The sequence below is a fragment of the Delphinapterus leucas genome, chromosome 11, assembly GCF_059928025.1.
Source record: "Delphinapterus leucas isolate spDelLeu-1000000601 "Yukka" chromosome 11, BTC_Dleu_Yukka2, whole genome shotgun sequence".
NCBI lineage: Eukaryota > Metazoa > Chordata > Mammalia > Artiodactyla > Monodontidae > Delphinapterus > Delphinapterus leucas.
In genome coordinates, this window is record NC_143139.1 from 92,610,464 (window position 1) to 92,623,958 (window position 13,495).

Here is a 13,495-nt window from a genome sequence, read left to right on the forward strand (position 1 = left end):
GCATTTGGGGTCCTTGGTCACTCCTCTCCCCTTTTCCCAACCGGCCCTGCAGCTGCTCAGCTTCCTCAGCCCTGTCCTGGGTTCCTACACGTTCCTCTAGCCCACGGAGGGGGGACCAGCATGCCCTGAGAAGAGCAGCTGTCCACCCCTTCCAGGCTCTCCTGAACAAACCTCGGCCAACCAGCCCCTACAAGGACAGTCGTGCCTTAAGGACCCAGGGCTACAGGTGATCCCTGGGCCTTCCCCGATTTGACCTTCTCGGCTTCCCCATCCTTCCTCCCTCCCTCCATCTGTATGGGTCAAGCCTCGAGGGAGGCAACAGTCCTCCAGCCCCAACCCCTGCTGCCGGGACCCTGATGGGTCGGAAGGTGTCGAGTCCAGGAAGCCCCTCCCTCCGTTTTAAAAGCAGCCCCACCCCCAACAGACCTCTCAGATGTCAACCTGAAGAAGCTGCTCTCGGCCAAGGGACCTCCAGGCTGAGACCTGGGAGGAGTCAAAGGAGAGAAGTGTGTGTGGGGCAACGGACCATCACCCACCGGAATCCACTCTGGGGGTTCCTGGGGTTGACCAGGATGCAGTCCCACGTGCGACTGGGAGCGTTCTGGAACAGACACAGCTGCCTTTCTTCCCGGACCCGGCCGCTCGAGCTGTAGTCCGCCACGGCCACCGCCTTCACCCGGAATGGGTTGGAGAACAAGTTGGTGACGCTGCTGAGGGTGCTGACCAGGCGGCCAAAGAACTGCATCCTCCGTGGGGCCGGCGGGGAGGCCCCGCCACCTTCCCCCTCAGTCTGGAAGAAAACGGGGTCTCTGGTCAGCCGGGCTCGGTCTCCCATGCCCACCTCACCTCGCACGGCGGTTTCCTGCACGGGCACCCAGGTGGCTCCCCACCAGCGCTGCTCCCCGGATTCTGGGCCTGGAGAGACCTGGAAAGGAGGGGAAAGAGAGAGAAACAGCACTGAGTGGGAGGGAAGAAGGGGTGATGAGAAGTTCCAGGGCTGCCACTGTGCACAGGTGACCAGCACTGTCCTGCCCCCCGACGCAGTTTCCCCAAAAGAGACCCAGTTCCGTCATCTGCAGTGCGGGGCTGCCGTGGTCACAGGAGACGGCGGACATGAACGCACGTGATGGGCGACACTGCCCTGTGCAAACGGGGTATCCTCACTCTGTAAAGTATGGGGTTGACTTTTGGGAACTCAAAGAGCTTAGCACTGGTCATTTGAATTCCACAAACAAAACCAGCATCCCCTCTCTACTGGATGCCACAAAGGGACCAGGGTCATCTCACACTCCATCGGGGGCATTTGTCTAAAACCTTTGGTGCCTGCTACCACGGGCTTCCCAAAGAGCTCTGAGAGAACGCAAGAGCAAGCTCCTCGGAAATGAACATGAACTTACGTAAAGACTTAGAAACACTGCCACAGGTTTGGGTGGAAATTTTGTTTCCTACCCACAGGGTCACAGTTCCTGCTATGGAAACTGTCCCCAGTTTGGGTAACAGAATCAGATGCCTTGTTATTTCCTGGGTTCCCAGAAAGCACACTACCTTCCTCAGGCAGTGCCACCAAAGCTGCACGACAACTGGCTGGAGGCCACCCCTGCCTCTGTGCCAGGATGTCACCTGCCAAAAGAGCAGGTCAGCTGCAGGCCAGAGCGTGCGAGTGTGGGCACCGTGGGAGAGCGTGGACATGTGAGTGGATACTAGTCATACCCTGGCCTATGGGTGGAGGGAGGAGTGACGTTAGGGATGAAAGGAAAAGCAAGAGGCCTACAAAGGATCATCTAAAAAGGCAGTAAGGGTCAACAGTAATCATCACATCAGGAGACGCTTACTAAGCACTTACTAGGTAGTAGGCCCTGAGCTAGGCACTGCACGTAATTGTCTCATTTAATTCTCACAAACTGTATGAGGCAGATGGCCAAAGCACACCATGCAGCTTGGGAGCAAAACTGCATTCAAGGGCTTCCCTGGTGGCGCAGTGGTTGAGAGTCCACCTGCCAATGCAGGCGACAAGGGTTCATGCCCCGGTCCAGGAAGATCCCACATGCTGCGGAGCGGCTGGGCCCGTGAGCCATGGCCGCTGAGCCTGCGCGTCCGGAGCCTGTGCTCCGCAACGGGAGAGGCCACAGCAGTGAGAGGCCCACATACCGCAAAAAAAAAAAAAAAAAAAACTGCATTCAAATCCCAGCCTCACCACTGACCAGCTGTGTGACCTTGGGCAAGTTACTTAACCTCTCTGAGTCAGTTTCCTCAACTGTAACATAGGGATCACAACAGTGCCTAATAACAGTACCTGGCAGATAGTAACTTTCAACAAACATTAGCCCTCTTTAGTTCCATCACCCCCTTTTACAGATAAGGAAACTGAGGCTTAGAGACCATGATTGAAGAGCTTTGAAAATGCTGTGAAGCTTTGTAATGTCTTTCCTTTTTTGATGTGGTGTGAGCAGATTGTGAGAGTCAGTTTCTCCTCCTTTAAAACGAGGACAACGCTCGCCTCTCATGTGCGGTCAGGATTAAATGAGAACGTTCATGAGGATGCTTAGACCTATGTCAAGGTCCTTCTTTCTTCCACACTTGGGAGCTGAAAGGACAGAGGGGCTGGGTACCTGCGCCTTTCCCCACAGCCAGGGGAGAGGGGCTGGGACCCCAAGAGAAGGCATGGGACTTGGTATCCGGAAAAGAATTCCCCCAAAACAGAACACATGGCATGCACGGCAATATGCTTTATAACAATTTCTGTTTTGACACAGAAATGGAAGCAGCTTCAACACCCAGCATTAGGGGAATTGTAAGTTACGACACGTTACCCCCAAGACACCGTGTGCTCACTAAAGGCCGCTACTGAGAAGGCGGTAACAACTCAGGGAAAGCACGTGGCGTCGTTACAGGCTCGGTGGCAATAAGTCCGTGATGCTCCCTGTGCTGTTCTGGGCTGCGAGCTCGGCCTGCAAAGCCACTGCAAAAAAAAAAAAAACCTGATAGAAAACATGCCAAAATACTAAGGGTAGATGAGAGTATTAGGTTTATGGGCAATTTTTTTTTCTTTCCCCTATTTTCCAAATGGTATAGAAAATTATTATATTTTTTATTTATTTTTTTTATTTTTTGCGGTGCACGGGCCTCTCACTGTTGTGGCCTCTTCCGTTGCGGAGCACAGGTTCCGGACGCGCAGGCCCAGCGGCCATGGCTCACGGGCCCAGCCGCTCCGCAGCATGTGGGATCTTCCTGGACCGGGGCACGAACCCGTGTCCCCTGCATCGGCAGGTGGACTCTCAACCACTGCGCCACCAGGGAAGCCCAAGCCCTATTATATTTTTTAAAGAAAGTGGGAGTGGGCTTCCCTGGTGGCGCAGTGGTTAAGAATCCGCCAGCCAACGCAGGGGACACGGGTTTGAGCCCTGGTCTGGGAAGATCCCACATGCCGTGGAGCAACTAAGCCCGTGCACCACAACTACTGAGCCTGTGCTCTAGAGCCCACGAGCCACAACTACTGAGCCCAGGTGCCACAACTACTGAAACCCGAGCGCCTAGAGCCCGTGCTCCGCAGCAAAGAGAAGCCACCGCAATGAGAAGCCCGCGCATAGCAAGGAAGAGCATCCCCCGCTCGCTACAACTAGAGAAAGCTGCACACAGCAATGAAGACCCAACACAGCCAAAAATAAAAATAAATTAAAAAAAGAAAGTGGGAGTGTAGGCTGAGCCTCTGGGGCCTGCATGTGGGGAGTCGGGGGGCGTGGGTGGGTCAGGCCTGGCTTAGAAAAGCAGCACAGAGACTTCCCAGAGGGCAGGCCGCAGCACCGAGAGAGGCGCTCACAGGGAGCTGGGGAGTCGGGAGCAACCAGCGCCCACGGCCCACCTGGGTTAAGGAGGAGAGTCACCGTGAGGGTCCAGCTGGATGGAAGGCAGATGCCCTGCCCCAGAGGAGAGCCCCCCTCCTCAGGGTCCCCAGGGCTGGTGGCGAGGGTGCCCCCCACACACACCGACAGCAGCCTGGCCCCAGAAAGGACAGGCCTGGCCCTCCTCCAGCCTTCCAGGGTAGGCGTGAGGATGAAATGACACAGTGGAGGGAAAGTGGGACGCTGGCCACTTTGGGCACACAAACAGTGGCCACTGTCATCACGAGGTGGAAGAAAGGAAATGAAAACCCTGGGCCACATCCTGGACCGATTGTAACAGGCTGGCCTCGTTTCTGTCCCCTTCCTCCTGTCCCCGCCACCTCTGACCCTGGAGCCCAGGTTCTTTCCGGCATAGCTGCAGGGATGGGCGCTGAGCTGGGGAGCAGCTGCCACTCGGAGCGTGGAGGGTCCCTGCGCACACGACCCCACCTGAACCCCTCCCCCCACCCCCTACCCATCCCCGTCCCCTGCCTGGACTGTCCTCCCTGCCGTCTTCACCTGCCCCAGAGCCTGCTTTCAAGAAAGGGCTGTCAGACAGATAAATAAACCCCTTCTCATCCTTCAGGACTCAGTTTACGTGCCACCTCCTTCAAGAATCACACCCTGCGCCTCCCCTCCTCCCAGCCCCCGGCGCACGTGTGCTTTCCTCCGTGCCCCACCCCGCCCCGTGCACGCCCACTGACCACTTAGCCTGGGATGGTGATGCCGTATCTGCTGGCTGGGGGGAGGGGGGCCCAACCCCCCTTTCTGGGTTTATCCAAGCACCTGGCATGCTGTTCCCGTCTCACAGTGGGCATAACATAAATGTTTGGTGAATGAATGAGAACAAATGAATGAACCAACTGGAGGCCCCGGGGGGCCAGCACCTCTGAGGCACCCCTCCCTCCTCTCTTCACCCTGTGCGGTGGTAACACACCACATGTCCCATCCTCAGCCACTCTGACCACAACAGAAATGCCCAGGAGCTCACCCCAGCACAGGGCAACCTTTACGGGGCAACTGCTGGGCTTTGATCTGGAAAATTCGGTGCTTGAAGCTCAGCTCATTCATACTCCAGACAGGGAAACTCGTCAAGCTCGCTGATGGACCAGAGGGGCAGGGTGGCTGCTCAGGAGGTGCGTGCCAGGACAGCCGGGCCAGGTGGCTGACCTCACGGGACGGGCCACATGGGGATTCTGGAAGCACACACAGAACTGCTTGAGCTGGAAATCAGGCTTTGTGAGCCCCAGCTGCTTATGACAGGATGTCCCATGATTGGAACGACTGGCACAGGACAGCCTCCGGTGCAGCCGACGTCACCCCCGTGCCCTGCCCTGGCAGGACGGGCTGAGAACACAGGGTCAGATCAGAGCACTCCGCCTCCCCTGACCCCCGTGGACTTGCTTCCTGCAGCGCTTGCCATCTGCACCTCCCAGCCCACGAGCGCATCACTGCATGCTGGCCCACGGCACATCCTCTCACAAGGCCACCTCGCTTTATGGCTGGCAGGGGGTTTTCACGTCTGTTAGCTGCCTCAAAGCTCACAAATGCCCATGAGACAGGGACAGTGCGATCGCTATCCCTGTTTGGCATACGGGGCAACAAGGCCCAGAGAGAGGAAATGGGAGGTGTTGCCTGGCGACTGGACTCACGCCTTCTTCCTCGGACTCCTGACAGCACTAGCAGAGAGCCTGCATGGAGCACGCAGGCGCTCAATTAGTGCACGAGGAAAGGCAGGATGAATGTAGGCATCAGGTGAAACATCATTTCTACCTCTCATCCGAGCGTCTGGGCCTCCAAGGCTGCCTCCAAACAAAACATCCCTCCAAATGTTCACCCTGACCCCAGCTCTTCCCAGACTCTTCCCTAAGCCATCGAGGAATGGGGGAGGGCTGGCTCCTGTCACCTCGCACCCAACAACACTGCCCCATTCATTCAGCACCCACTGAGCACCAGATGCCTCACCAAGTTTGGGGGTAATGATCATATTTATTCCTCAAAACACTCATAAGAGAAGGCATACTTCTTCCCATGTTACACACAGGGAACTGAGGCACAGGAGGTGATGTAACTTGCCAGGATCTGAACCCAATTAGTTGGAATCCAGAGTCCCAGCTCGTAATCCTCAAGCGGCCTTCAGGAGAAATCCCGAACGGAATGTGGCTGAGTGAGGCTTGATGCGCAGACCCCTGTGTGCCAAAAGCCAAGGCTCTCGTGGAACAGTGCACCACCATTCATATGGGCCAGAGCAAAATGGCCTTTCCGAAAGGGAAAAGGTGTCTCTTTCACCCACTTTGTTTAGCTGGACCACAGCTGGAAGCAAACTGCCCAGAACTGCTGCTGGAGTTCCCCAGCACGGGAGACCCCGATGACTTTAGGACGTTTTGGGGCTGGTGGCATGATACAGGGTGACCATTTTACGATTCACTCTAGAAATATTTATCAAGGACCAATTCTGTGGCAGGCACTGTTACAACTGTTGAGAACACACTAGTGAACAAAACAGGTAAAATCCCTGCCCTCCTAGAACTTCTATTTTAGAGGGGGCTATAACAAAGAAGATAAATAGGCAAAATAAAGACATAGTTTCAGAATGCTGATTAGATGCCAAGGAGAAAAATAAATGAAAGAAGGGAGACAGGAAGTGTCCATGTGGAGATTAAAATTTTAGATAGGGTGAACAAGTCCTCACCAAGAACTTGACCTTGAATAAAGACTTAAAAGAAATGAGGGCAAAAGTCATACGGGTATGTAGGTGGAGAGTTTTCCAAGCAGAGGGAAGAGCACGTGCAAAGGCCCTGGGGCTGGACCATGCCTGGTGAGTTCCAGGAACAGCAAGGAAGCCAGTAAGGTCAGAGAGGTAACAGGGAGCCAGGCAGGTACACTGAGAGGAGAAGCTATTACAGGGCTTGGAGCAAAGGAGTGATATTAACTCTGGCTGGATGCGGGGTGTAGAGAAGCATCAAGGATAATCTCACAGGTCTTCCCTGGTGGCGCAGTGGTTAAGAATCCACCTGCCAATGCAGGGGACACGGGTTCGAGCCCTGGTCCGGGAAGATCCCACATGCCACGGAGCAACTGAGCCCATGCGCCACAACTACTGAAGCCTGCGCGCCTAGAGTCCATGCTCTGCAACAAGAGAAGCCATCGCGATGAGTAGCCCCTGCTCGCCACAACTAGAGAAAGCCCGCACGCAGCAACGAAGACCCAACGCAGCCATAACTAAATAAATAAATGTATTTAAAAAAAAAAAAAAAGGATAATCTCACAGCTTGAGCCAGAGCAACCAAAAGAAGAATACTGCCATTTCCTAAAGATGGGCAAGTGCGTGTGAGGGACAGATTTTGGTAGAGGGTGAGGGAAGGGATGAAGGGGATGGATACAGGTGCTTAAGTCTAAGTACTTTAAGTTTGAAATTCCTAAGTTTGAGATGTTGAGGGAGCAAATATGTGTGTGTCTATCATTCAGCGGAAATGTCTGGACTGGACTGGAGATATAAATTTGGAAGTTGAAGTCAGAGTAGAGATGGTACTTAAAGCTATGTCACTGGATGAGATCACCAAAAAAAATGAGGATGGACAAAAAAAGAGAAGAGGCATTTAAGGCATGGACCTATTAAAATGCTCTCCCAGGAGCCACATTCTATAAAGTGAAGCTTGTAACACAAGACCTCCCCTTCACTACAGCCCCTACCTCTTCCCACACACACCCAGTACATACGTGCAGACACACACACACACACACACACACACACACACACTGCATTTAAATTTCTCCTTCCTTCATCTCTCGGTGATGTCATTCTGCTGAGTGAGAAGGAAATTCCCTTTTGAGGATACTGTCATTTAATAACAAAGTAACCCACGGAAGGGAAAAAAGTGCCCTGGGCACTTAGACAACAATAGTGACCCTTACAGAGCAGAGCAATCCCACCACAGGCTCTGGTGTTATAAAGTACTCTCTTCAGATTCTAGCTCCAACCACATCAGTTGGTGTGAACTCAGGCAGCTCAATTGCCCTCTCTTCCTTATTGATTTAAATGGGAGTAACATTGGCTATGAAAGTAGCCTAGAACATAGCAAACGGTCCACTAATATTTGTGAAATAAATGAGGAATGAATGAATAAACGGTAAGAATAACATATGAAAGAGCCTGACTCATAGCAGATGGTCAATAAATCTGCCAAATGCTAAATGCAAGACTTGTCTTTCCCTCCTTGATTTTTCATTCTGTCCCTTTCCCTTTTCTGCCAATGACACAATAGCAAACCCATGCATTGGTACAGGGCCATGCGGGTTACAAAGCTTTGCTTTCTACATTTTCTCAAATTTTGAACCTCATGGCAGCCTGAGGAGGGCAGGAAATACAATCCCCCTGTCACAGATGAGGAAACTGAGACTCAGACAGGAAATGGCCTACAAACTCCAGGAAAATTTTAAGGCAAAGACAATAACAAAAACACTGCATTCAGCCCAAGGGTGGAGCATCTGTGGTGCCAAACCAAACTTGCCTGACATCCTGTTGGGTGGGTAAGAGGGCAGGTGAAGGGAAAGACTCAGAAGTTTAGGGGAAGGGAAGGTATTTGAGGTCGTGTGAGTAGTCCATACAAAACATGTGCACAGGTCCCTGAGCCCTGTGCCCTCCCTGTCCCACAACCACCGGCCTGGCCGTTCCAGTCACATGGTCACAAGGGTCACACACTTCCTGTCGCCAGCTTCCAGGTCATCGGTGGGAGCAGGAGGTGGACACAGGACTGGGGGATTGGGAGACTCTGGGGTGACTAGGCTATGGGAGAGGAGGGAGCATGGGGGGCGTAGGCACAGATGAAATCTGGAGGCACCTGGGAGACAATAAGCAGGGAGAAGCAGGGAGTTAGAAATGGGGAAGAGTGATGGAGAACAGGGAAGACAGCTGGAGGGACACAGAAGGCAGAGATGCAGTGGGGGATCGGGTGGGAACACACAGAGGCGGAAAAATCGGGAGCACTTAGAAAGGCACAGAAAGAAAGCTGGGAACAATGACTGGGAACCAGACTGAAAGCTGGGGGCACTAAGAGGCACTGAGAGCTGGGGGACGACGGGAAGGGGTTGACTCAGAAAGTGAGGCACGGGATAGAGGAGAGACGCACAGGGAAGAAAGAGGGGGAACCCAGGGTCGGAGCTGGGGTCCCTGAGGGAACACAAGTTAGAGATGAGACAAGAGCGGTCACAGGATGGGAGCTGGGGACGCTTGGGGATCAAAGGGTGGAAGCTGGGGGCATTTAGGGGTCAAAAAAGGGTTAATGGAGGACATGCCTCGGAATCGGGGAACAAGAGGGAAGCCTGCGGGACGGTCGGGGTGAAGCCCAAGGAGTCTGGGGCACGGAGAAGGTTTGGGAAAGGTGCCCCTGGCCCCGCCTTCCCCGCGCCGTCACTCACCTCGGCTAACTCAGCACTTCTACTTCCTTCTACTTCCGCAAACAGACGCGCCCCGGGCCACGTGACAACCCGGCCACGGCTCTCCGCCAGTCGCCGAAGTCTGTTGCTTCGCGAGAGGAAGGCAGGGGCGGGGCTCCGCCATCTTCTATAACTGCCCAATGGAAGGGGCTCCCATGGCCGAGGGAGGCCGGGCTTTGGGCTGAGCCAATCCCCGGCGGCGGGGCGCGGCCACGTCTGTGCGGGGCGGAAGGTTCGCGTTACCGCTCCTTGGCAGACATGTTAATGGGGGGCAGGGGGTCTCACCGTTCTCCGCCCTCAGCCCACTAAAACGTTCAGAGGCCTGAAGTCTGAACCTGACTTTTACGACGGCTCGTAAAGACAAAAACAAAACCAACAAAGATCTGTTAGGGCATAACAAGCAGGAACCTGCTTTGATTTTGCCGGGTACCTCCAAGCTAAGGTTGCCAGATTTAGCAAATAAAAAGACGGGATTAAATTTCGATTTCAGCTGAACAATGATTTTTTAGTATAAGCAAAAAATACTTAGTTATGGTAAAAAAAAAAAATTATTCCTTGGTTTCTGGCAGCCCTTCCCCAAGCCGATCTCAGGAAATATTGCAGCACTTTTAGTAGAAACTTGGGCAAATGACTTGGTCTCTGTGAACTCCTCATCTGAAAGCGAGCACAATAATACCTCACGGGGTTGTTATGATGACTAGAGATAAATTAGTCCCCCTGCCTGCACATAGCGGGATTTCAATAAATGACAGCCTTGGGACTTCCCTGGTGGTTGGTCCAGTGCTTAAGACTCAGCGCTCCCTATGCAGGGGGCCTGGGTTGCATCCCTGATCAGGGATCTAGATCTCACATGCCACAACTAAGAGTTCACATGCTGCAACTAAAGATCCCGCGTGCTGCAACAAAGACTGGAGACAGCCAAATAAATCAATAAAAATATGAAAAAATAAGTGACAGTTGTTATCATTAGTAATGCTGAGAATGCATTAAATAGAAGGGAGGAGGCTGGGTTTTAGTCACAAATCTGCTTCTGCCTGAACAGATCATGTCCCCTGTCCAGCCTGCCAGGCTTGGTTAGACACATTTTCTTCCCCCTAATTATTCCCCAGCCCTAGATCTAGATAAATTGTCCAAACTGCTCTCTGTTGGCATGGGAAGGGTAGTTTCTGTTTGTTATTCCTGTGAATAGAAGAATATTTCTGCCTGTCTGTCCCAAGATATTAGTGCCCAGACTGGGGGCAGCCAATGTAACTGGGGCAAGATTTAGTTAAGAATCTAGACAAGTTAAGAAAACTAACCACAGTAAGTACTATTTGTACAGAGCTTTGCCAGTTACAAAGTAACTTGACTTCACATCCATCATCTGGGGATTGTAGTTACTCTTGTTCATATTTTACGGGTGAAGAAACTGTTCCTTTAAACTAAGATTAAAATTTTGTTTGGAGTTTCAGCTTTGGGTTGAGAGAATAGGAAGAAGACTCAGAATTCTCAGTGAAATGTATCTTGCCCTCCGCACCCCCAAACAATTGAAGTTAGGGCAATGGTTATCAGGGAGCTTGCAAAAGGTCGGGTATTCCACCCACTGCTGAGCAATCTGACCTGGGAAACCTCAGAGGTTCAACAGGATGAGTCCCATTCTTCAGCAAATACCCTCCCGTATTCAAGGTGAGTCTACAAGGCAGGTTTGGCAACACAGACACCCAACTGAATCTGAAATGCAGAAAAGGCCAAGGAAGAGACATCAATCATCTGGATCAATCTTTAGAAACACTAAAAGATCCATAGAGGAAATTAATAAAATAGAGTAGAAAGAAAGTAATAAATAGAAGGAAATAATACAATAGATTCAAGGCCTGATGAAGTTGAGTGCCCCTCCCTTGGGTGTTTCTGGTGAAAACTATTAAATGAGTGGGTAAAGCAAGAGATGAAGAATCCGGAGTTGGTAGGAAGCACTGAATGAGCAAGCAGTGGAAAGGGAGGGGGCAAGTAAGCACCGAGAAGGTACTCCTTTCAGTTTCTGCTGGATTTTGCTTTGGAGCAATTCAAGCCAAAGAGCTTCTCTTGAGGGGCTGTGCTCCCTGCAGCTACAATCATCCCAGAGCCCAAAGTCGACCTAAGTCCCCTCCTCAAAGAGTTAGATGGAAATTAACGAACATGCTCACGGTGAATTTTACACTTTTACCTTGTTTGATCCTCACGACGATCCTGAGAAGTAGCACTATTATCTCCACCTTATAGATGGAGAAACGAAGATTCTGTCAGGGGAAATGATTCACAGAGTCACATGTCAGTGAGAGGCAGAACCAGAATCAAGACCTGTCTTGACTTTTCTTTCCCTACACGGCAGGAGGACCTACTATGTGTCAGGCAGAGTTCTTGGTGCTGAGGATACCACAGTAGAGAAAACAGACAAAATCCTTGCCCTCACAGTGTTCACAGTCTTGTTGGGAAAGACAGACAATAATCAAGACAGAGAGGTCAGACATAGAGTGTGTTTTGCTAAAGTCTTTGGGTGAAGTGTCATGATATTACCATCTTACTTTCAAAAACCCTAGTGTGTTGAATCTGGGGTTGTGTATATGAGTGCCTTTGTAGTCATCCTTCCATTTTCTGTGTGTTTGAACATTGTTATAATTAAAAAGTTGGGAAGGGCTTCCCTGGTGGCTCAGTGGTTAAGAGTCCGCCTGCCGATGCAGGGGACACAGGTTCGTGCCCCGGTCTGGGAAGATCCCACATGCCGCGGAGCAGCTAGGCCCGTGAGCCATGGCCGCTGGGCCTGCACGTCCAGAGCCTGTGCTCCGTAGTTGGCAATGAGGCTGAAGGGAAATCAGGGCCTGTAGTACACTGTGGACAATTTTTAAACTTTAGCTTTCACTCTGAGGGAAATGGGGAGCCACGGGAAGTTTTTGAGCACAGGAGTGGCCTGTCAGATTTACATTTTAACAAACTGTGTCTGTTCTGTAGGAATAGACTGTAAGGGCAAGGGCTTGGGAGATCAGTGAGGAGGCTCTTGCAGCAACCCAGGTGAGGTGAGAGACAATGGTGTGGCCGCCATCCCATTTAATCATCACAACTGTAGAATCATTACAATCGGGGTTTGTATTATGACAAAACGTGTAAGGTCCAGAGGGCTTTGCGAGAAGGCATGGTTGAACTCTGTCTTCTGGGGAGATTTGTGAGATGACTCTTGAACAGGGGTGGGCAAACTATCCCACCTGCCACCTGTTCCTGGAAATAAAATTTTCTTGGAACACGGCACCATTCGTTTATGTATGAACATGCTTTCTACAGTGGCAGAGTTGAGTCAGCATGACAGAAACTGTATGGCCCACAAAGCCTGAGATATTTCTATTTGGACCTTTACAGAAAAAAAAAAAAAAAATTCACCAACCCTTGATCTTAAGTTGGGTTTCAAAGGTTGAATGGGAGTTTGCCAGCTGGATTAGGAAAGTAAGAAAGCCCGGTGGAAAGAGCCGTATGGGCAAAGGGCAACATCGTGAGATTGTGTGGATTGTTTGGGGAACGGCAACAGGTCAGGTGTTGCTGGAACCTGCTATGTGAGCAGGTGAATGGGCAGGTGAGCCCCAGAGGCAAAGGCACGAAGGGTCACGAGTGCCAGGCTGAGGCCGAGGAACTTGCCCTGCGGGCGATGGGGGCCCCAGGATGGTTACAGTGACTAGAAAAAGAAATCATTCTGCTGCAGTGGAAGAGGCGACTGAAGGGCCCAGAGGCCACAAGGCAGCTGTGTAATGATTACAGTAACGAGGTGGCTCCGATTTGAGGAGGGGGCCATCGGGGCTTGTGCCTTCCTCAGGGAGGAAACGAGCACATGTGACCTTGAGCTGTGAGGCTGCAGCCACGTGTGCTCCCAGCCTAAGGGGGACAGCCAGTCCTGGCCAGCAAAGGCAGGATTTCCCCACTTGGGGGTCCCTCAGCCCAGCTCAGGGGCTCACAGGACAGACTGTGGGCTGAGGGGAGGCTGGTTCTCAGGGCCAGCGGGCCAGGGAAGCTTGGCCAAGAAGCTGGCCTGAGCCTGGGTTCTGAAGGACAGGGAGGGTTTGGAGAGGCTGCTGAGCAGACGGCATTTCAGACAAAGATGCAGGCCATGTGCTGGGGATCATGCAGGATATGGCTTCTCAGGACGAGGTCCAGCGGGGGGTTCATGAGGGTCAGAGTGTGCA

At 52.2% G+C, this 13,495-nt stretch overlaps 1 protein-coding gene across 8 annotated transcripts in view; it reads right to left on the reverse strand.

The window, feature by feature from the left end:
- The window catches only part of PLA2G6 (phospholipase A2 group VI), a 50,289-nt gene extending 40,741 nt beyond the window's left edge, over nt 1-9,548 (reverse strand). For 2 of the 8 annotated variants that reach the window (XM_022596647.2, XM_030760774.2), the window contains exon 1: nt 537-2,803. In XM_022596647.2, coding sequence (XP_022452355.2) covers nt 537-835 — 299 coding nt within the window. In that variant the 5' untranslated portion in view covers nt 836-2,803. The other 6 variants (XM_089921309.1, XM_022596648.3, XM_022596652.2 and 3 more) reach the window with 6 other exon arrangements.
- Between the last annotated feature and the right edge of the window lie 3,947 nt (nt 9,549-13,495).